The following is a 24,386-nucleotide window of genomic DNA, read 5'->3' on the forward strand; positions in this document are numbered from 1 at the left end:
AAGCAGAAGTCACAGTCTTTTCATACACTAATCTCAGAAGTTACAGCTCATAACTTCTGCAATTTCTTTGAAGTGAGTCAGAAAGTTCAGCTGAACCCAGCCCATATGACTCAGTGGTTGAGCGTTGACCTAAGAACCAGGAGGTAAGAGTTTGATTCCCGGTCAGGGCACATGCCTGGGTTGCAGGCTTGATCCCGTGTGGGGCATGCAGGAGGCAGCCAATCAATGATTGTCTCATCATTGTTGTTTCTATCACTCTCTCCCTCTCTCTTCCTCTCTGAAATCAATAAAAATATATTTAAAAAAAAAGTTCAGCTAAGCCCTAGCCAGTTTGGCTATGTGGGTAGAGCACAGCTGTGGACTGAAGGGTCCCAGGTTCGATTCCAGTCAAGGGCACGTACCTTGGTTGCAGGCTTGATCGGGGCCCATGTGGGAGGCAACCAATCAATGTGTCTCTCTCACATCGATGTTTTTCTCTCTCTGTCTCTCCCCCTCCCGCCCATCCTCTCTAAAAATGGAAAAATATCCTCAGGCGAGGATTCACTCACTCACTCACTCACTAAAAGAGAGTGTCATTCTGAAAAAAAAAAAAAAAAATCTAATTAAAACTCAAGAGGAGGTGACTATCTTGGCGGTTGCCGACCACACCTGGTTCCCCAAACATCTGTTGACTGAAGGAGAGTGAGCGAGGGGATCTTTTTTGAGCTGCTCTCGGCCGCTGCGTTCTCTCACTGCCTGGCCACCTTTTTGCTTGTCTCCAAGTCGGCTCTGGAACCAAGGGCAGCGGTGTCCTCCTTCTACATTTCTTTCCCTTACGCCCGGTTCCTCTGCACTCCACTCTCACCAGATAGCTACCGCCTTCTTCCCAGAGAAAACCACAGCTGCCAGGCCGGAACTCCCTCCCCATCCCCCTCTCCTCGTCCAGATCCCCACGAAGGCACCGTCTCACTGGGGTTAGGGGGGCCTTTCCAGGAGTGGGTCTCTCGTCTGGGCCTCAGAGGTTCTTTCACGTCACCGACCTGGGGCTCGTGTCGTCACTCACTCATTCCCTCCAGGACCTTCACGGTCCCCCATTCCTTTGAATGTAAACCTGCTGCTGATACCCACATCTTAGAATCCATCAAGGACAGATTCACACCAATAAATATAACCTCCCCGCTTCCTGCTCTCTGCCCTGTCTCCCTCCGACTCCCCTTCCCTTCACCAAACGTCTTCAAAGGGCTGGCTTTCTCCTTTGGCGCCATCTCCCCCATGTCCTGACTTCACGCTCTGACATCCGGCCTCTGCCCATCCGCGGTACAGACCTTGCAAATGGCATCTGTGACCCTGAATGGCGAGTATCTTTTCTGTCCTCATGTTCACTGACCTCTCTAAGGTGACCTACAGACCTTCCTTCCCCACATACCTCCGCCTCAGGTGTTCCCACCCCCCCTCCCCTTCCTGCTTCCCCCCTGCAGGGGCTTCTGCTAAGCATCATTGCCAGGCCATCTGCCCCTGCCTGCCCAGGGCACCAGGTTACAGTTTCTCTACTTTCCCATGCGTTCTTCCTGCCCGACGCCTCCACTTCTGTGGCTTCAGCTCCCATTCTCACATCTCTGTCTTCGGCCCTCCCAGGAGCTCAAGACTCTTCTTTGAAAAACCATTTCCGTTTCCTTTAAGATGCACTTGGTTCGCAGTTCAATAGGCACTAAGGGGTGGACTGTGAGACGCTCTCCCTTGGGTTCCCCAGTCTGTTTCCTTTCTGGAGGCAGCCCTGCTGCCTGTGTCTTGTGTCATCTCTGGAGATACTCCCTGCATCACAATGGTGGCCTGCTAGACACACTGTATGTGCCTTGATTGTTTTCAACTTATCTTTGAGATTAAATAATTTTTTTTTCTGGCCAATTTTTGTATATATTCCATATAAACCTTAGAACCTGTTTGTTTACTAGTATTTTTAAAATTTCTTTTTAAATCCTCACCCGAGGGTATGTCTACTGATGAGAGAGAGACAGAGAAAGAGAGAGAGAGAGAGAGAGATGTGAGAGAGAAACATTGATTGGTTGCCTCCTGGGGATCAAATCCACCACCTGGGCATGTGCCCTGACCGGGACTCGAACTCACAACCGTTTTGGTGCACCAGGCGACATTCCAAGCAACTGAGCCACTTGGCTGGCATTGTTTGTTTATTTTTAAGAAGCCAACACTTTTTGGGTAATTTTAGTTTTTTAATGTCCTACAAAAGAATTTACTTTTCTTCTTTAAAAAAAAATTTTTTTTTCAATTACTGTTGATATATATTATATTAGTTTCAGGTGTACAACATAGTGATTAGGCATTTATATGCCTTACGAAGGGGTAACTCCGATAAACCTATCACCCATCTGATACCATACATAGTTATTACAATATTATTGACTATTTTCCTTTGCCCCGCCTTATATCCCCATGACTATTTCTAGTGTACAGTTTCATGAATTTTAAGAAATGTATCTATTTGTGTGAAAACAACATGAACAGGATGTAGAAGAGTTCCACTCCCCCCTAAGAAAACCTTTGCGCCTTTATAGTCAGTTGCCTCCTCCCCTTCACCCCTAGCCCCTGGCACTCACTGATCTGTTCTCTATCACTATATAGTTTGTCTTTTCGAGAATGTTACGTACATGGAATCATAACCTTTTGAGTTTGCATGTGGGATTCACCCACATTGTTATGTCAGTAGTTCTTTCCTTTTTATTGCTGAGTAGTATTCCATTGCATGGATTTCCCACAGTCCCATTCACCGATTCATCCATTCACTCACTGAAGGGTGTTTGGGTTATTTCCAGTATTTCACATCATGAATAAAGCTGCTAAAAGTCTTCACTGCTATGGCAATCTTTCTACAACATAAACACATCATCTCTCTTCCTTCCCTAAGAACCATCTGTGGCTCCCCACTGCTTAAGGGGTAAAGTCAAACTTCTTTTTGGGATAGAGAGGCTCTTTCCAACTGTTCTCTGCTTAATGTCATAGCCTCGTCTCCATCTCCATCAGATAGGTTTACCCCGGTAGTTCCATGTCCATTTCTGGATTCTGCCAGAATTCTTTGAGGTCCCTCCCCTTTGTATCAGTTGAGGTCTCTACTGGAACAGGCGGCACACTCCAGTTAAGGTAACTCAAAGGGACTATTTGCAAAGGGACTAATTATAAATATGTGGTAGGGTCTAAGCTACTAGGGACAGTCCAGGAACCCAGGGCCAGCAGAGCTGTCACCACCCCTAAGCTGATAAGACAAGGAGAGGGAAGTCACCAGAACCCAGCAGAGAGGAAGTGTGTGAGCGGGCCTCCTTGAGAGGATGGGAGATCTGCTGAGGGACACAGCTGGCTAGAGCAACCTTGCAGGGAGGGAGCCAAGAGGAGAACACTCTGATCTCACTTTTCTCCCTCCCTCCAGTCTCCTGCTGAAGCTCCTAACTGGGTAAATCCAACTAGAAGCCAGAGGGTAAAAGAGCCCTGTTGCTCTGGACCATGTGGGCCCACTTCTCCCAGGCTGCGGAGCGGAGTTGGGAGGGTAGAAAGTAGGTTTGGGGCTGAGGGCAGAAGAACATCCAGCATACCTGTGCTAGTCCTCCCCTCCCGCCCTCGGATCTTGTTTCTTCCTTTGTATTCCTGGCAAATTATTTCTCATTCTTCATGAGGTAGCTCTAATATCACCACGTTCCCTGACTCTCTTGGGCAGAATTAACCAATTGTTTTTCATACCAATTTGTTCACATTTTTATTTAAAAACTAGAGTCCTGGTGATTAAAATTCGTGCATAGGGTGCGGGGGGGGGGGGGGGGGGGGGGGGAGGGAGACACACTCAGCCCAGCCTGCCCCCTCTCCAATCTGGGTCCCCTCGGGGGATGTCCGACTGCCGGTTTAGGCCCGATCCTGAGGAATAATACTAACCTACATGTAGCACCCGAAGCTGAAGTACTTAATCACGTCACACCCTTTTCCTTTGTCCAGAGTGCCCTCAGCAGGAGAGCGACATCGCCTTCTTGATTGATGGCTCTGGCAGCATCAACCAAAATGACTTTCGGCGGATGAAGGATTTCGTCTCAACTGTGATGAATCAGTTCACAAAGTCCAAAACCTTGGTGAGGGCCAATGGGGAGGTTAGGAACAGCCCAAGCAAGGCTGCAAGGACATAGCAACCAGGCCACCACTTTCCTCTCCTCCCTCAACTGCAGACTTTGACAAATGGTCAGTCGATCATGATCTTCTTTCATGATTCTCCTTCTTGCTCTGTCTGGATGAAGCCTCGGTATTCCTCCAACTCCCTGTAACGTGGGCAGCTCTGACTATTTGATAGGGGTTGGCGTGGGAGATGAAACCCCCGCGTCGTCTCTGACTGAGTTGTAGCACTGAGAGCAGATGGCAGGTCTCTTTCCTGGTGGGGCAGAAAGAGGGGGGCAGTGTAGAAGTTGGAGACCGGGGTGCTTTAAGATTTCTGCAGGGCTTTCTGGGAGATGGCTAAGGGAGGGGGAGAGGCATCTTCTTTAGTGTAATGCCAGGTTCCGTCCCCAGTTCTCTTTGATGCAGTACTCTGAAGCTTTCCAGACCCACTTCACCTTCCAAGATTTCAAGGCTAACCCTGACCCGAGGCTACTGGTGGGGCCAATCACACAGCTTCAAGGGTGGACATACACAGCCACGGGCATCCGAAAAGTAGTGTAAGCTCTTCCCTTTTTGCTTAGGATGTGAGAAGGGGGTGATCCTCTTAGCTGGGTTTTGAAGGATGAGGGGAGTTGTTCAGGCAGGGAGGGAGGGAGTAAAGGCTATTTCTGGTTGAGGAAACAGCATGCTAAGGTGTGGAGGAGGGACTGTTCATGACAAAACAAGGTGTAAGTAAAGGTGGGAGTGAAGAAGGAAGCGAGAGGAAGGCTGGAGAGATAGTTGAGGCCAGAGGGGATCCACGGAAGATTTTAAACAGTGGGGAGATGGAACCATCACTCTTTTTGGAACGTTCACTCTGATTTCTGTGTGTGTAAGTGTGTGTGTAGAGGCAAAGGTGGGGGTGGGATAAAAGTGCAGGAGATAAGCTAGAGAGCTGTTGACGAAGCCCAATTAAGAATATTAAATATATATATATACTTTTTAATTTAAGAGGAATAATACTCAGTTAAAAAACTCACCCTCTGCAAAGCATGGAGAAGCAGTGACGGTGTCTTCCCGCCACTCCTCGCCCCTCTCCTGCTGCCTTCACCCCAGTGGTCGGCTCAGGGGAGCCCCAGCCCATCCTAGCTGAGCCTCACCAGCGACTGCTGACCCTGACCCCTCCCGGCATTAAGCGTATCTCCACCTGCTTGCACTTGACTTTTCCCTCCTCTCCCCGCACAGAAGAGAACTGTTTAACAGCAACAGCGGAGCCCGGAAGAATGCCCTTAAGATCCTAGTTGTCATCACAGACGGAGCAAAGTATAAGGATCCCTTGGAGTACCGGGATGTCATCCCCGAGGCAGACAGAGAGGGCGTCATTCGCTACGTCATTGGGGTAGGAACTGTGGCTCCCGGGCTTGATGCCTCTGGGGAGGCTTTCTGCTTAGATACACCTTCCTGCGGTGAGCAAATATCAATAAAATCGAAGTGGGCGACAGTCCCGGCCAACCCCTATGTGGGTGAATCAGTGAACTACTGTCACAACGATGCTGTGCCAGAAACTCCCCCAACCCAGTGGTTTAAACAGTGAGTGGGTCTGGAGGTCCTCTGGGCAGTTTTTCTGGTCTCAGCCGGGCTCACTCATGCAGCCCCGCTGACCATGGCTGGGCGCTCTCCTGCGCCCTCTGCTGGACGGGATGGCGGGGCAGCAGTAACAGGGCTTTTGCTCCATCTCACCCTCCAGTGGCCTGGCCTGGGCCCGTCCTCATGGCGAGGGCAGAGGAACAAAGAGCCAGTGGAGATGTCGCAAGCACTTTTTCAAGCCTCTGTTTGTGTCACACTTAATAGCATGCATGTGGCTGACCGCAGAGAAGTGAGCGAGGCAGCTCACTCGGCCAGGAACAGGAGGGCACAGCGACGCTTTGGGGAGATGGCTGGGGCTGAGGAATGGGTAAAGGGTTGGGATCACCAGTGTAATCCAACTACCACAGAACCTTGTGTGACAGAAGGGGGTGCACGGCATGGCAAGTGGGAAACACCTTCATGAAAGGAAAGGGCGCCCCTTCCTCGGGGGAGGCCAGCCCCCCCAGGAGGCAGCACAGCTCACAGACCAAAGGTGGGGTTCAGTCCCAGCTGCCCCCTCGACATAGAGGACAACCGCTCTCCTCTGCTTGGCGGCCTGGCCCAGGAGCCTCTGGTGCTCCCTCCTGTGACACACATTGTTCCGATACTTGTCCTGCAGAATGCTCTGTGCCGGAATGTTCTTGGTCTGATTCGGCCTCTGTTCCTTGGTAACAGGTGGGCAATGCCTTCACTAGCGAGGATTCCCGCAAAGAGCTGGAAACCATCGCGTCCAAGCCGCCTCACGACCACGTGTTCCAGGTGACCAACTTCGAAGCTCTGAAGACCATTCAGAACCAGCTTCAGGAAAAGATCTTTGCGATTGAAGGTGAGCTCTGGTCCCATGTTTCTGAAACAGCCTCAGAGGCAGCCCTTCACCCTGAAACACACATTCCTCTTCAGAAACTAGGCCCTCCTGATCTCTGGTATCCTGACCCTCAGCATCAGCTCTTGCCGGGGTTCTTGTTCCGGCATCTATAGGGTGTCCCAAAATTCATGCAAGAAGTAATTTTGATAGAAAACACAGGTTTATAATTAAAAATTGTAAATTTTTTATTGATTCATAAAGTATACAGTATAGGGTTATGTATGGAATAGCACATCAGGTAAATGGCCTCCACGGCTTTGCTGGCACAAACGCAAAGCTGTGGTTTTTATTGGTCTTCATTGTTCCTGCTCCTGGGCCATAATTGGTTCTTGGTAATGCTTATTAAATTGAAGGAATTGAAATCAAAGGGCAACAGATATTAGAATCTGATTCAATAAACCAAGTAAAATTAGGCTTTTATTTTATTTTTTGTTGTTGTTAATGCTCACGCAAAATTCAAATCTTGCGTGAATTTTGGGACACTCTATAGAAGGGTTCAGGAAATCTGAAGAAGGGGCCGTGTATAACTTAAAGAAGTCCAGAGACGAAGCATAATTTTGAAAGTCGTATGGGGATCAGAGGAGCTTAGCTAAAAGGAATTAAGATCTTGTCTCAGGACCCCATGCTTTTTATTAACATAAATTGTCCTGAGGCGAGGTGGAGATATACACATCAAAGGGTCAGGGTTTCCTATACAGAGTCCATTGTCAGAATGGAAGAATTAGCCTATGGCTGTTCAGGTGTTTGGCCAGTAGGAGGCAATAACATGTAGATTAAGATGCCCTGAGCTGTCTGGCAGCAAGCAATCCATCCCTTTTCAGGTTTGGGGAAATGCCCTCAGCCATTCCCAACAGGTGCCAACATATGTGACTCAGCCCTTGTTGAGTCCTCAAGTTCCATCAACCTTTTGATGAAACTCTTGCAATTATGACATGCTGGAACTGGCTTCTGGCAAGCTCTCTCCCTGGTTCCTCCATTTCCAGCAACTCTGGCTCCCCTTGGTCAGTTCCTTTGGAATAGAAGAATCTAGACTTTTTTTTTTCTAATTTTGCCGCTCTTGCCACAGGCTGAACATTTGGAGGGTAGCGGAGCCAAACCCCCCACAGTATTTTTCTAAAAATGTGGATGTTGCCAACATTTGTCTGTTTGGTTCACTGCTGTTTTCCCAGTGCCTAGAACAGTGCCTGGTGCATAGAGGGTGCTCGATCAAAGTTTTCTGAATAAAATAATTTAAAATTGGGGGAAGGTTCACATACAATCTGGATTTATGGCTACTCTTGAAAAGCTGGAATATTATACACCTACAGGACAACATTCCCACTTGGCAAAAAGTGGCGGGAGCCAAAGAGCCACCATCCCTTTAAAAGGGGTGGGGCATATGCTTTCTCATTTAACATAGCTCTCACCCGAGCCTCTCTCTTTGGCCACCAAAGCGTGTGTGTGTGTGTGTGTGTGTGTGTGTGTGTGTGTTAGAGGAATATAAAACTATTTACACTGTTTACCAGTACTTACAATAAAGTAAACAATGTACAGTTGGGTAACACTGTTTACTACAAAGTGACTGTTTTTTCTGGCTTCTGCTGAACCAGAACCCCAAATGCTGAGACGGAGCTACGTGTAAGGGATGAGTTGGGCTAAAGAGAAAACAGGCAGGTCAAGAGTTTAGGTGACAACAGCTTGTTCACCGCCTATTCCAGCAGGTCCTCAATGGCCAAGGTTTCTAACCATCTGATTAGGTTTCCATGAACATAGTCCATGAACCAAGACACTGTAGTCAATGTGGCACAGGGATTTCAACTTCAGGTAAAGAGATGGCTTATGAGGGAGAGGCTTTAAGTAAGCCTGCTGGCCTGATTAACCCACTAGTTCTCCTATTTGGGTGGGAGTTTGTTGCTAGTGACAAAACTTTCCTTTCAGGGGTTTTTCAAATAAACTTGCATTTATGATTGTAGATATGGATAGAGAATCTGATATGGCTGCTCTTAAATGGTCCAACTTAATCTGCTTACATTATATTTAAACTAGAGGCCCGGTGCACAAAATTCGTGCACTCAGGGAGGGGGGTCCCTCAGCCCGGCCTGTGCCCTCTCGCAGTCTGGGAGCCCTTGAGGGATGTCCGACTGATGGCTTAGGCCTGCTTCCTGCGCTGCTGCGGAGGTGGGAGAGGCTCCTGCCACCACCGCTCCACTTGCCAGCCATGAGCCCAGCTTCTGGCTGAGCTGTGCTCCCCCTGTAGCTCCTGTGTTGAGTGTCTGCCCCCTGGTGGTCAGTGTGCATCATAGCTACCGGTCGTTCCGCCGTTCAGTCGATTTGCATATTAGCCTTTTATTATATAGGACTAGAGGCTCGGTGCACGAAATTTGTGCACTGGGGGGGGGGGGTGGTCCCTCAGCCTGCCCCCTCACATACTGGGAGCCCTCAGAGGATGTCTTACTGACAGCTTAGGCCTGCTCCCTGCTCCCCTTGGGGAGCGGGCCTAAGCCAAAGTCTGGCCTCCCCTTGTGGGAGGCGACCGGGCTGATCAGGGGAAGGCACCAGCCCCATCACCCCACTGCTACAGCCACTTCCAGTCACCGCAGCCACCAAGGTGTTTTCATCAACATGGACTCTGGTCCCTTCACCATGAAAAAATGATAACTTTCTTTAGGCATTTTCAAGATGTGTCTTTCATAGGATATGACATTTCTTTATTATTTTTTTTTTATCCTCACCTGAGGATATGTTTCCATTGTTAGGGGAACACTTTGATTGGTTGCCTCCTGCATGAGCACTGACCTGGGCTCCAGCCAGGGAAGAGCCTGCAACCTAGGTACATGTCCTTGGTCAGAATTGAACCCAAACCCTGTGGTAGGCAGGTGGAGGCATTATCTACTGAGACAAACTGGCTAGGGCAGGATATGATATTTCTTAGCCCCTCCAGCAGCTGACCTTCGTTTTTTTCTCCAGGAGTGAGGTGGAAAAACCCTACATCACCTTCCTGGATTCTTATTACCCAAGTTACTAAGAATATTATCAGTGGCATACAGGGAGCTTAGCCAATGAGCGGTCAGAAAAGGTGTTTCCTCTGTAGTTCACACCCATCCCCGGCTCTGCCCCTGCCCAGGCCTAATGCCTTAGGCCGGGCATTAGGCCTGGGCAGGGGACCCCCAGCCCTGTGCGATCGCTGGCTCCGCCCCTGCCCAGGCCTCAGGCTTCTGCCTGGGGTGATCACCAGCTCTGCCTCCCTGGGTGGCTTCTGGCACTGCCCACCCCGCCTCCCCAGTCCCCATCTGCAGCCCGGATCTCATAGGTGGCGTCTGGCGCTGCCCGCCCCGCCTCCCCAGTCCCTGGTCTGCAGCCTAGATCCTGCAGGCGGCTCTGGTACTGCCCACCCCACCTGCAGTTTGCAAATTTAATGGCCATCTTTGTTGGGTTAATTTGCATACTCTTCTGATTGGCTGGTGGGCATAGCAAAGGTATGGTCAATTAGCATCTTTGTCTTTTATTATATAAGATTGTCCAGTTAATTACTAATTATCTATTTAATTTCAGAGGTTAAAGCCTCAGGGGAAATTTCAGTGGCATGGTAGTGATTTATTTCTTAGGCAGCTCAGAAACATACACTTATCTGTGGCTGTGGATGCTGTGCTTGTTTTGGTGAATGTTTAAGAAAAAGAAACAAAAACCACTTACATATTTGTTTTATGTATATTCACCAAACCACCCAAATAAACAGAAAACCTGCAATGATCTTTAGGTATGAATGACTGAGTCATGACTGGGGATTTTACCCAACATTTAGGAAAGTTTCCTAATGCAGAGGGAGAAATACACCATGGCATCCAGTGTTCTTTTATGATAAAGGAAGCGACTACAGAGAGCCTTTGTTCAAAGTGCCCCGTGCCACAGATACAACCGCCCAGCCACGCCCCCAGTGCTCCTTCAAAACAGACATCAAACTTGATTTTCATTAGAATGTGGTTATTTCTTATGCTAACAAATAAAAAACCTAAGACCCACCATATTCATCTGTAACTATAACTAACTATAACTATAACCATAATAATCATAACCATAACCAAACTATAACTATACCATAACCATAACTAAACTATAACTATAACCATAACCACAGCCATAACCAAAACTAAACTATACCCATACCCATACCCATAACTATAACTATAACCATAACTAAACCATAACCATAACCATAACCAAAATGAAACTATACCCATACCCATAACTATACCCATAACCATAACTAAACTATAACCATAACCAAACTATAACTATAACTATAACCAGAACCATAACTAAGCTATAACTATAACCATAACCATACTATAACTATAACTATAACCATAACCAACTATAACTATAACCATAACCAACTATAACTATATATGGAAAGCAATGCAATTATTGGGCTTCATCTTCGGGACAAGAATGCCAAGTCAGGCTCTCCTCATCAGAAGCAATTACAATGGAGGACACTTCCTATTTGCCTCTTTTGCCAGCACCACATCCACGACGTCTGCATCCTCTGTCTCATGAGAAACATTGACTCCCCACTGTCTCTGGCACGAGCGGTCCTTCAGGATCACACCTCGGCCAGCCACGTGGCTTATCAGCAGCAGCTCTTCTCTTTGATTTACTGTCATCAGATTCACTGCAGATAAAGATTTTCTTTCTGTACCAGCTTTTTGAGAATGAAGAAATGCTTCTGTGAGCTCTGGGCCACCTAAATGTCCTCCAGGTTCCCAAGCATTGTCAGCCTACGAGTCCCGAGGGAATGACCCACTGACCATTTGCTCAGCGTCGGTCCGATACTTTTTCCACTACAAATTCTTCAGGTTCTGTCTCTTCAACTTTTCACTCTTCCGTTTTGTTTTGTTCCCAGTCTTTGCAGTGTAGTTTTATTGGAGACCGTTTTCTATTGCAGACTCTGATAGTTATCTCCACTGCAGAGCTGCTCTGGGCCCTGCCCACTGCAGTCCAGCCCCATCCTAAGGGAGGGGTGGGGACTGGCTACCATAGCATTTGAATTTCCAGCCCGTGTTCCAGGCTCATCTGCCTTCTTTTAATATATATATTTTTACTGATTTCAAAGAGGAAGGGAGAGGGAGAGACAGGAACATCAATGAAGAGAATCATTGATCAGCTGCTTCCTGCACACCCACTCCTGGGGATTCAGCCTGTAACCTGGGCATGTGCTCTGACCAGGAAACGAACAGTGACTTCCTGGTTCATATGTCGATGCTCAACCACTGAGCCACGCCAGCTGGGCTCTTCTGCCTTCTTTAATGTGAAGAGGTCTCCTCCTCACAGGTACTCAGTCAGGAAGTAGCAGCACCTTCGAGTATGAGATGTCTCAGGAAGGCTTCAGTGCTTCCATAACCTCCGTAAGTGTCCTTCGTTACATTGTGGGGGTGGTAAGGAGGGGGAGAAGAGGCAAAGGGGTTGGGGGCTCTTCTCGGTGATGGGTAGTTTTTGGGAGGCACCTCTTTGGTGATCAGCAGTGGTCCTTTCTTGCTTCTTTGTCAACCTGTTCAGTTGCAACATAATGAGTCTATATGTGTATACACTGGGAAACGAAATGACAACCACAGGAAATCTAGTTAACATCTGTCACCTCACATGGTTACAATTTTTTTCTTGGAATGAGAACTTTTAAGATTTATTCTCTTAGCAATGTGCAAATATACAATGCAGTATTATTAACTATGGTCGCCATGCTGTACATCACACCGCCAGGACTTATTTATTTTATAACTAGAAGTTTGTACCTTTTGATCACCTTTATCCATTTTGCCCACTCCCCACCCCTTGCCTTTGGCAACCATCAATTTGTTCTCTGTATCTATGAGTAGTTCTTTAGATTCTATATGTAAGTGAGATAATATGGTGTTTGTCTTTCTCTGTCTGACTTTGTTCACATAGCCTAATGCCCTCCAGGTCCATCTATGTCAGTGATGGCGAACCTATGACCCGCGTGTCAAAGGTGACACGTGAACTCATTTTTTTGGTTGATTTTTCTTTGTTAAATGGCATTTAAATATATAAAATAAATATCAAAAATATAAGTCTTTGTTTTACTATGGTTGCAAATATCAAAAAATTTCTATATGTGACATGGCACCAGAGTTAAGTTAGGGTTTTTCAAAATCCTGACACGCTGAGCTCAAAAGGTTCGCCATCACTGATCTATGTTGACACAAATTACAGGATTTCCTTCTTTTTAAAAAAATGTTTTTTCTTTATTGATTAAGGTATTACATATGTGTCCTTATCCCCCCATTGCACTCCCCCACTCATGCCCTCACCCCCCTGGTGTCTGTGTCCATTGGTTAGGCTTATATGCATGCATACAAGTCCTTTGGTTGATCTCTCCCCCTTACCCCCACCTTCTCCTACCTTCCCTCTGAGGTCTGACAGTCTGATCAATGCTTCTCTGTCTCTTCCTTCTTTTTTTTTTTATGGCTGAGAAATATTCCATTGCATCTACCACATTTCCTTTGTCATCCATCCACTGATAGACAGTTTGCTTCTAAGTCTCGGCTATTGTAAATAATGCTGCAGCAAACACGGGGTGCAGCTATCTTTTTGACTTAGTGTTTTTGTTTCCTTCAGATAAATACCTAGAGTGAAATTCCTGGTTTGTATAGTAATTCTTTTTTTAATTTTTTGAAAAAAATTCCATACTGTTTTTCATAGTGGTTGCACCAATTTACATTCCCACACAGTGCACATCCTCACCAACACTTGTTATTTTTTACCGTTTTGATGACAGCTAGTCTCACCGGTGTGAGGTGATATCTCACTGTGGTTTTGATTTTGTTGAGTGTTGTTGAGCACTTTTCATGTACCTCTTGTCTATCTGTATGTCTTCTTTGGAAAAATGTCTATTCAGATCCTCTACCTATTTTTAAATCATGTTGTTTGTTCTCTTGCTATTGAGTTGTATGAGCTCTTTATCGATTTTGGATGTATTAACCCGTTGTCAGACATAAGATTGAAATACATGTCTTCTCCCACCCTATTGGTTGCCTGTTTCGTTTTATTGACGGCTTTCTTTGTTGAGCACAGCTTTTGATGCAGTCCCCTTAGTTTATTTTTGCTTTTGTTGCCTTTGCTTTTGCTGTCAGATCCAACAACAATAAAACCAAACAAACAGCCCATCGCTAAGACTGATGTGAAGGAGCTTCCCGCCTCTCTTTTCTTCCCGGCGTTTTATGATCTCAGATCTAATGTTCAAATAGTTAATTCATTTGGAGTTGATGTTTGTGAATGGCGTAATAGAGTGGTCCAGTTTCATTCTTTTGAATGTGGCTGTCCAGTTTCCCCTTCCCCATTTGTTGAAGGAACTGTCCTTTCCCCATTGTATGTTCTTGGCTTATTTGTTGTAAATTAGTTAACCACATATGCATGGGTTTATTTCTGGCTCTCTATTCTGTATCATTGGTCTATGTGTCTATGTTTATGTCAATACCATACATTTTGATTACTATAGCTTTGCAATATAGTTTGAAATCAGGAAGTGTAGTGCCTCTAGCTTTGTTCTTTCTCAAAATTGTTTTAGTTATTTAGGTGTGGGTTTCTTTTTTTGTGTGTGTGTGTGAATCCATACAAATTTTAGGACTGTTTGTTCTATTTCTATGGAAAATACCATTGCAATTTTGATGTGGATTGCACTGAAGCTATAGATTGTTCAATCCCATCCTACTCTCTTTCCCAGAATGGTCCCTTGCTGGGTGCTGTGGGGAGCTTTGACTGGGCTGGTGGAGCCTTCCTGCATATGTCAGAGGATAAAGTCACCTTCATCAACACAACCAGGGTAGATTCAGACATGAACGATGCTTACTTGGGTAAGTGGGGAGGACAGGGTCAGGATGTGGTACAACTCAACCTGATGTGGTTGGAACTTTCTTTTTTTTATATATATATATTTTTTTATTGATTTTTTTACAGAGAGGAAAGGAGAGAGATAGAGAGTTAGAAACATCGATGAGAGAGAAACATTGATCAGCTGCCTCCTGCACACCCCCTACTGGGGAGATGCCCGCAACCCAGGTACATGCCCTTGACCGGAATCGAACCTGGGACCTTTCAGTCCGCAGGCCGACGCTCTATCCACTGAGCCAAACCGGTTTCGGCGTGGTTGGAACTTTCATAGGCCCTTGGAATAGGTTTAAAGACAGAAATTTCAAAATTTTGTTTTAATTATGTTAACAAAGAGAAGTACAGCGCAGGGTCCAGTTACCCCAACCTATCAAGCGTAGGCCTGCTAGAAAACACACTTCTCTTGATATCACCTTTAGGTTATGCTGCCGAAGTCATCTCACGGGGCCGGGTGCAAACCCTGGCCTTGGGGGCACCTCGATATCAGCACACTGGCCTGGTGGCAATGTTCAGACAGAGCGCTGGTGCTTGGGAGGCCAACGCGATTATCAAGGGCAGCCAGGTGAGTGCAGAGCATGTGGACCATGGATGTGCACATAGAGGCATCTGGGGACGGAGAGATTCCAGGGTGGCATCACCAGGTGCCATGTGTGACAGAGGTTTATAAAGGCACCTCAGAGGGCCTTGGGCTGGAGACTCACAGAATCAGCTTTGCATTTGAGAATACTCTCACAACGATCTATCTATATATATAAAAGTCTAAGAGACCGGCCAACCATTCGGCCATCTGACCTGTAGCTATGATGCGCACTGACCACCAGGGGGCAGATGCTCAACACAGGAGTGGAAACCACAGGCATGGAAACATGGAACAGACTAATGAATCTCAGAGGGAAAGGGGGAGAGGGGAGGGTGAGAAGAGATTAACCAAAGATCTTATATGCATACTAGAGGCCCAGTGCACGGATTCGTGCACGGGTGGGCTCCCTTGGTCTGGCCTGTGCCCTCTCGCAATCTGGGACCCTCAGGGAATGTCGGAGGGCAGGTTTCGGCCTGATCCCAGCAGCCCAGGCCGAGGGACCCCACCGGTGCACGAATTCATACACCGGGCCTCTAGTAAATAATAACACAGACCTTTACAGAGCTCTCTATGAGTTTACCTGTATACGGAGCTGGTATTTGACAGTACATAATCAATATAAGCATATTAGTTATTAAAGCATTGAAATAATTCCATATCTGTCATATTTCCCTGCGGTGGCCCCTGTCTTGCAAAAATAGTCCCTTCCCCAGTACTTCTTCTTTTATTTTTAATCCTCACCCAAGAATATTTTTCCATTGATTTTTAGGGAAAGTGGAAGAGAGAGGGAAAGACAGAGAGAAATATCAATGTGAGAGAAACGCATTGATTGGTTGCCTCCTGCATGCACTCTGACCAGGACTGGGGTTAGGGTGAAGCCTGCAACTGAGGTACGTGCCCTTGACCAGAATCAAACCCGGGACCCTTTGTCCTCAGGCCAACGCTCTATCCACTGAGCCAAACCAGCTAGGGCCCTAGTACTCTTTGAACTTCCCCAGCCACTATGAAGTCAGGCAGGGCACCTCAGGGGACCTCTAGGACCTACTCCGGCTAGGACCCTGCTGAGAGCCTGAGCAGTCCTAACAGTTCCCTATTTTAAATATCACCCCTGCAGAAGCACTGTGGTTGCATCTTATGTGGTGTGTGAGGCAAAAATCTTTAGTCAAAACCATCCTTGCAAATTCCTTAAATAGGACTGTATCCATGATACTGTAGTTCTGTGTATTCCTTTAATTTTCATCTGTGGTTCTCTTTGGTCTGCAATTAATGCATCATGTGTGGATGAAACCAGTTTGCTCTGTACCAGAACGATTTTGTCATAATTCTTTGTCAATAGTCAAATTCTTCATATGTTCTTTAAAGGTCTTACCAACACATATTTTAAAAAAATATATATTTTATTGATTTTTTACAGAGATAGAGAGTTAGAAACATCGATGAGAGAGAAACATCGATCAGCTGCCTCCTGCACACCTCCTACCGGGGATGTGCCCGCAACCCAGGTACATGCCCTTGACCGGAATCGAGCCTGGGACCTTTCAGTCCACAGGCCGAGGCTCTATCCACTGAGCCAAACCGGTTTCAGCTACCAACACATATTGACCATTGATGGCGCCAGTGCCTGACATATAGAAGGGGTAGGGTTGGGGAGAATGTGTGGGGATTCCAGGAAGTCAAGGGTGAGTGTGTTGCTACTTCTCTGTTTTGTGTGTGGGGGTCCAGAATCACGTGGGGAAGGCCAGCTGGTAAACTTCCCCACAACATGCAAATATTACACATGCAAATTACAACCAAGGGTGATAAATACTTAAACTGGAACAGTCAAATGGGAGCAAATGGGAGGGGCACCCACACGAGAGCGTTAGGGAAGGCTTCCTGAAGGCAGTGCGCAAGGGGGAAGAACTAGAGAAGTGAAGAGTGAGGAAAGGAAACGGTCAGAAGGAAAAAGTGTGAGTTCGGAGTGTGAGTGTAGGGGAAGGGGAGGAGGTGGGAGAAAACACTGAGGAGAAGGACAGGAAATAGATTCATCTCAAATCTACCCTCTCCCTCCATTTTTACTGCCACAGCCTGGTCCAGGCCATCAGCATCTTCTCTGTAGATCCAGCTGTAACCTTCCTACTGGTCTCCCAAGTCCCATGTTGCCTCCCTCTAATCCAGTGGTTCTCAACCTGTGGGTCGCGACCCCTTTGGGGGTCGAATGACCCTTTCACAGGGGTCGCCTAAGACCATCGGAAAACACATATATAATTACATATTGTTTTTGTGATTAATCACTATGCTTTAATTATGTTCAATTTGTAACAATGAAAATACATCCTGCATATCAGATATTTACATTATGATTCATAACAGTAGCAAAATTACAGTTATGAAGTAGCCACAAAAATAAATTTTATGGTTGGGGGTCACCACAGCATGAGGAACTGTATTAAAGGGTTGTGGCATTAGGAAGGTTGAGAACCACTGTTCTAATCCATAGAGGGAGGGTGAGCTTACTAAGTGAGAAACTATCAGTTTTCAGTTTAAGACCCTTCGTTGACTACAGACCAATATCCAATAAAGATTTAAAAAATTTCAAGAAAATACAGTTGACTCTTGAACTATATGGGTTAGAACTGTATAGATCCACGCTCCCCCCGCCCCTCCCCAATAAATACCATATTGGGAAAATTTTTGGAGATTTGCAGCAGTTTGAAAAATTCACAAACTGTATAGCCTAGAAATATTGAAAAAATGAAGAAAAAGGTGTGTCACGAACGCATACAATATGAAACATATATAAAATATGTGTTAATCAACTGTTTATGTTATTGGTAAGGCTTTTGGTCGACAGTCAGCTATTAGTAAAGTTTGCTGTGTGGATTTCATTTACATGAGAGGGGATAGGTCGAAACCCTTTCATTGTTCAAGGGTCAACTCTATTAGCAAATTGAACTCAGTAATCTCCAAAAAGGGTAATAATACATCATGACCAAGTCTGGTTTATCCCGGGGATTAGGGCTTGTTCAACAATGTTGCAGAAATGAACAAACTGATTCTAAATGGAAACGCAAGGGACCCAGAATAGCCAAAATAATCTTGAAAAAGGAGAATGAAGATCTCACTTATATGTGGAATCTAATGAACAAAATAAACTGACAAACAAAATAGATCCAGAGACATGGAAACATGCAACAGAGTGAAGATCCTCAGAGGGAAGGGGGATGGGGGAGGGAAGAGATTAACTGAGGAACTTATATGCATACTAGAGGCCTGGTGCACAAAATTCGTGCACTTGGTGGGGGTCCCTCAGCCTAGCCTGTGCCCTCTTGCAGTCCAGGACCCCACATTCCTTACTGCCTGCCTGCTCGCTGCTTCTTACTGCTCGGCTGGCCGCTCCTTAGTGCTGCTGCAGAGGCAGGAGAGGCTCCCACCACTGCTGCTGCACTTGCCAGCCATTGAGCGTCTGCCCCCTGGTGGTCAGTGCACATTATAGAACTGGTTGTTCCAGCGTTTGGTTGATTTGCATATTAGGCTTTCATTATACTGGATAGGCATAACCCATGGACACAGACAATAGGGGGTGAAGACCAGGGTAAAGGATGGAGATGGGGAGGAGCAGTCAATGGGGAAACAGGGGACATCTGTAATACTTTCAACAATAAAGATAAATTTTTTTAAAAAAGAGAAAGAAGAATGAAATTGGAGGACTCACACTTTCTAATTTCAAAACTTTTAAAAAAAATCTTCACCCGAGGATACGTTTTCTCCATTTACTAAAAGAGAAAGTGGTTGCAGGGCCAGGGATTGAGCCCGAAACTGGGGCACATTCTCTTGACCAAAACTGAACCCAAGATCCTTCAGTCCGTGGGGCCGACAATCCAACCACTGCTCAGGGAAAAACTTAACTACTGTTGACTGAAAAATATCAGCTGGGTATTCTGTCATCAAAAAGGACTTATTCATGAAAAAGGAAGGGTTGCAACCCAGTGCATGAGACATGGCAAGCCACGTGCACACTCTGGCGTGCATGCCAAGACGAGGGGTATTTATAGAAGAAAAAAGGAAGTTAAGGGACGGGGAAATCAGAACCCAAGCGCTTTATTATAAACAGTGCTTCCATCAGGGTCCTCCTGATGACATAGAGTGTGAGAGCTGTCATCAGCCCTAGCTCCTCCCATAGATCCTCCCGACCAATTATGTTTGCTTACAGTTTCAGTTAGTGTTATGCACTACAAGCTACAGTAATAAAGACAGTACAGTATGGTACTGGCATAAGGACAGACCTACAGATCAATGGAACAGAACTGAGAGTACAGAAATAAACCCATACGTCTATGGTCAATTAATTTCTGACAAAGATACCAAGTTCATTCAATGGAGAAAATAATTTTTTCCAACAAATGATGCTGCGATAAATGGATATCTGCATGAAAGAGAATAAATTTGGACCCCCTAATTCACAATATACAAAAATTCACTCAAAATGGATCAGAGACCTAAATGTAAGAGCTAAAGCTATAAACCTCTTAGAAGGAGCTATAGGTGAATTTTTGTAATCATAGATTTGGCAACGATTTCTTAAATATGACACCACAAGCATAAGAAACCAAAGAAAAAATAGACAAATTGTAGTTCATCAAATTAAAAACTCTTGAGCATCAATACACTATAAAGAAAATGAAAAGAATGTGAGAAACTATTTATATATAATATATCTGATAAAGGTCTGGTATTTAGAAAACAGAGAGTGGGGCAAAAATCGGGTTACAGTTATGAAACACAGAGTTTACTCTTGTTATTTATTAATTACTAGAGGCCCGGTGCACAAAAATTTGTGCACTCGGGGGTGGGGGGGTCCAACAGCCCGGCCTGTGTCCTCTCGCAGTCTGGGACCCCTTGGGGGATGACCACCTGCTGGCTTAGGCCCACTCCCAGGGGATCAGGCCTAAGCTGTCAGTCAGACATCCCTCTGGCAGCCCGGGAGCCCTCGGAGGATGTCCACTTGCCAGTGGGGAGCAGGCCTAAGCTGCAGTCGGACATCCCTAGCACTGCTGAGGAGGTGGGAGAGGCTACCACCACCACCACTGTACTGGCAGCCATCAGCCTGGCTTGTGGCTGAGCAGAGCTCCCCCTGTGGGAGCACACTGACCACCAGGGGGCAGCTCCTGCATTGAGCGTCTGCCCCCTGGTGTCAGTGTGTGTCATAGTGACCAGTCATTCCCAGTCATTCTGCTGTTAGGGTCAGTTTGCATATTACCCTTTTATTATATAGGATAGAGGCCTGGTGCATGGGTGGGGGCCGGCTGGTTTGCCCTGAAGGGTATCCTGGATCAGGGTGAGGGTCCCGCTGGGGTGCCTGACCAGCCTGGGTGAGGGGCTGAAGGCTGTTTTCAGACTGGTCACACCCCCTTCAGGGTGGGCGTCCCCGCTGGGGTGCCTGGCCAGCCTGGGTAAGTGGCTGATGGCTGTTTGCAGGTTGGCCACAGCCCTTTCAGGGTAGGGGTCCCCACTGGTGTGCCTGGCCATCCTGGGTGAGGGGCTGATGGCTGTTAGCATGCTGGCCATAGCCCCTTCAGGGTGGGGGTCCCTGCTGGGGTGCCTGGCCAGCCTAGGTGAGGGGCTGAAGGCTGTTTGCAGGCTGGCCACAGCCCCTTCAGGGTGGGGGTCCCCCCTGGGGTGCCTGGCCAGCCTGGGTGAGGGGCTGAACATTGTTTTCAGGCTGGCCACACCCCTTTCAGGGTGGGGTCCTGCTGGGGTGCCTGGCCAGTCTGGATGAGGGGCTGATGGCTGTTTGCAGGCTGGCCAAGCCCCCCAGCGGGGACCCTCACCCCATGAGGGTGTGGCCATCCTGGATGAAGGGCTGATGGCTGTTTGCAGTCTGGCGACGGCCCCCAGCCACCCAAGCTCCCAGTGGAGGCTGGCTGGAAGCAGGTATCTGAGATTTATTTATCTTCTATAATTGAAACTTTGTTGCCTTGAGCGGAGGCCACAGCTGGCCAGGGCAGGTGGGAAGCTTGGCTTCTTCCATCACCGGGGCAACCAAGCCTCCTGCTTGCTCCAGCTCCGTGGCTGCTGGCCGCCATCTTGGTTGGGTTAATTTGCATATAGTCACTCTGATTGGCTGGTGGGCATGGCTTGGGGCATAGTGGAGGTGTGGTCAATTTGCATGTTCCTCTTTCATTAGATTAGATTGCATTATTTTCCATACAAATAACTGTAAACCTACTTTTGCCCCACCCTGTATAAAGAACCCTTATAACTCAACAATAAAGGACAAATAATCTAATTTTCAAATGGGCAAGGCTTTGAATAGACATTTCTCCAGAGAAGGCATACAAATGGCCAACAGATACATGAAAAGATGTTCAACATAAACAGTCATTAGGGGAATGCAAATTAAAAACACAACAGAGATTTCACTAGAATGGCTATTCATTGATTATCATTTTTAATTTTTTAATTATAGTTGACATGCAATATTATATTAGTTTCACATGTACACCCCAGTGATGACATTTTATAACTTAGTGACTATCCTGATAAATCTTGTACCCATCTGACACCATACATAGTTACTAGAATATTATTGACTGTATCCCCTATGTTGTACCTTACATCTCCAAGACTATGCTGCAATAACCAAATTGTACTTAGCTCATGAATACATAAACAAAATGTGGCATCTACATACAATGAAGTACTATTTAGTCATAGTTCAGCTGGTGTGACTCAGTGGCTGAGCATTGACCTATGAACCAGGAGGTCATGGTTTGATTCCCAGTCAGGGCACATGCCCTGGTTGCAGGCTCGATCCCCAGTGTGGGGCGTGCAGGAGGCAGCCAATCAGTGACTCTTTTTCATCACTGATGTTTCTATCTCTCTGTCCCTCTCCCTTCCTCTCTGAAATCAATAAAAATATATTTAAAAAACTTTATGCTAAGTGAAAATAATCAGTTACAAAAGGCCACATATAGTATGATTCCATTCATCTGAAATATCCATATTAGACAAATCCATAGAACCAGAAGGTACACTAGTAGTTGCCAGGGGATAGAAGGAGTGGGGGAATAGGGAGTGACTGCTAACAGAAATAAGATTTCTTTTCAGGGTGATGGAAATGTTCTGGGATTAGTGGTGATGATTATACAACATTGTGAATATACAAAAACCCACTAAGTGTTATAGTTAAAAATGGTAAATTTTATGTTTGTAAATTTTATCTCGATTAGTCCAGCCAGTGTGGCTCAGTGGTTGAACACCTATGAACCAGGAGGTCATGGATGCATTCCCAGTCAGTGCACATGACCTGGTTACAGGCTTGATCCCCAGTAGGGGGCATGCAAGAGGCAGCAGATCAATGATTCTAATCATTGATGTTTCTCTCTCTCTCTCTCTCTCTCCCTTCCTCTCTGAAATAAATAAAAATATATTTTTAAAAAGCTATCATGACAAAAAGGCAATCAATGTAATTCACCATAACAACATACTAGAAGAGAATAAAACATAATATTAATAGATACAGAAATTTTTTTACAAAATACATCCTTTCATTATGTTTACTTCTCAGCAACCTAGGAACTAAAGAAAATCTTCAACCTGAGAAAGAGCATTTATAAAAAATAATTATAGCTGGCATCATATTTAAAAGTAAGAGAATATTTATCTCTTAAAATTGGAAAGAAAGCAAGAATATCCACTTTCACCAGTCTTATTCAACCTCATACTATAAGATGTAGCCAGCGCAATAAGGCAAGAAAAAGTCGGTGGGGGAGTGAGGGGTTGGGAGGGAGAAAGCATACAGAGTGGAAAAAAAAAATAAGATTGTCTCTATTTGCAGATGACATGATTGTTTGGAAAATTGCATGAAAAATTCCAAAGAATCGACAAAAAAACTATTATAACTAATAACTTATTTCAGTAAGTTCTCAAGATACAAGATCAATATATACAAACTAGAGGCTCAGTGCATGAAATTTGTGCACTCAGGGGAGATCCCCTCTGCCTAGCCTGTGTCCTCTCACAGTCTGGGACCCCTCGGGGATGTCCAGGCCTAAGCCAGCAGTTGGACATCCTTAGTGCTACCATGGAGGCGGGAGAGGCTCTCACCACTGCCGCTGTGCTCGCCAGCGGTGAGCCTGGCTCAGGGCTTCTGGCTGAGCGGCGCTCCCCCTGTGGGAGTGCACTGACCACCAGGGGGAAACTCCTGCATTGAGCGTTTCCCCCTGGTGATCAGTGAGCATCATAGTGACCAATTGTTCTGCCATTCGGTCGATTTGCATATTAGCCTTTCATTATATAGGATAAGTTGTATCTCTATACTAGCAATAAACATTGGAAATTAAAATTTTACAAAGTACTATTTATCATAGCACCAAAGACTATGAAATGTTGTTGTGTAACTTTAACAAAAGGTATGCAATATCTGTATGTTGTAAACTACAAACACTAATGAGAGAAATCAAAGACCTAAGTAAATAAATATACTGTGTTCATGGACTAGAAGACTCAATATTGTTAAGATGTCAACTCTCCCCAAGTTGATCTGTAGATGCAACATAGGCCCATACAAAATCCTAGTAGTTTATTATGTACTAGAGGCCCGGTGCACGAATTCGTGCACGGGTAGGATTCCTCGACCTGGCTGACGATTGGCCCAATTGGAGCCAATCAGGGCAGCTGGCTGGCCAGGGGGAGGGACTGCGGAAGGTTGGCTGTGAGAGTGCACTGACGACCAGGGGTCAGCTCCTGCTTTGAGTGTCTGCCCCTGGTGGTCAGTGTGTCGTCATAGCGACCAGTCAACCAGTCGTAATGGTTTCTTAGGCATATATATATATATATATATATATATTTAACAAGCTAATTTTTAAATTAATTTTATATGAAAAATCATAGAAAATAGAATTTCCAAAAAACAGTTTTGTAAAAGAACTTAGAGAAATACCATTAGGTATTTAGTGGAGGATTAATACACTATGGGATTTGAAGACTTAATATAAAATGATAATCAGGAGAGTGTGACATTGGCAAAAGGAGAGATAATGAAGATCAGTGGAACCGATTAAGTCTGAAATAGACTGACACATATATAGTCAATTGATTTTTTTAAAATTTATTTTTCAATTACTGTTGACAAACAGTATTATATTAGTTTCAGGTGTATGACAGAGTGATCAGACATTTCTATACCTTACAATGTAATCACCATGATAAGTCTAGTATCCATCTGACAGCATACATAGTTATTACAATATTATTGATTATATGTCCTTGACTATTTTTATCACTGCTATTTTGTACTTCTTAATATCTTTCACCTTATCCATCCTCCCACCTCCATCCCATTTGGGAATC

At 45.7% G+C, this 24,386-nt stretch overlaps 1 protein-coding gene and 1 pseudogene across 1 annotated transcript in view; one reads left to right on the plus strand and one right to left on the minus strand.

The window, feature by feature from the left end:
• The window catches only part of ITGAM (integrin subunit alpha M), a 52,232-nt gene that overhangs the window by 6,814 nt on the left and 21,032 nt on the right, over positions 1-24,386 (plus strand). Inside the window, exons 6-12 of the mRNA XM_070413620.1 lie at positions 3,973-4,103; positions 4,534-4,679; positions 5,347-5,500; positions 6,403-6,553; positions 11,903-11,976; positions 14,310-14,439; positions 14,893-15,035. Of these exons, the coding sequence (XP_070269721.1) occupies positions 3,973-4,103; positions 4,534-4,679; positions 5,347-5,500; positions 6,403-6,553; positions 11,903-11,976; positions 14,310-14,439; positions 14,893-15,035 (929 nt within the window). The remainder of the gene's footprint in view (positions 1-3,972; positions 4,104-4,533; positions 4,680-5,346; positions 5,501-6,402; positions 6,554-11,902; positions 11,977-14,309; positions 14,440-14,892; positions 15,036-24,386) is intronic.
• Positions 10,994-11,824, minus strand: LOC139008407 (chromobox protein homolog 3 pseudogene; annotated as a pseudogene).

The sequence above is a fragment of the Myotis yumanensis genome, unplaced genomic scaffold (assembly GCF_028538775.1).
Source record: "Myotis yumanensis isolate MYYU_CA2020_CCGP unplaced genomic scaffold, mMyoYum1.0.hap1 SCAF_4, whole genome shotgun sequence".
In the NCBI taxonomy this organism is placed as follows: domain Eukaryota; kingdom Metazoa; phylum Chordata; class Mammalia; order Chiroptera; family Vespertilionidae; genus Myotis; species Myotis yumanensis.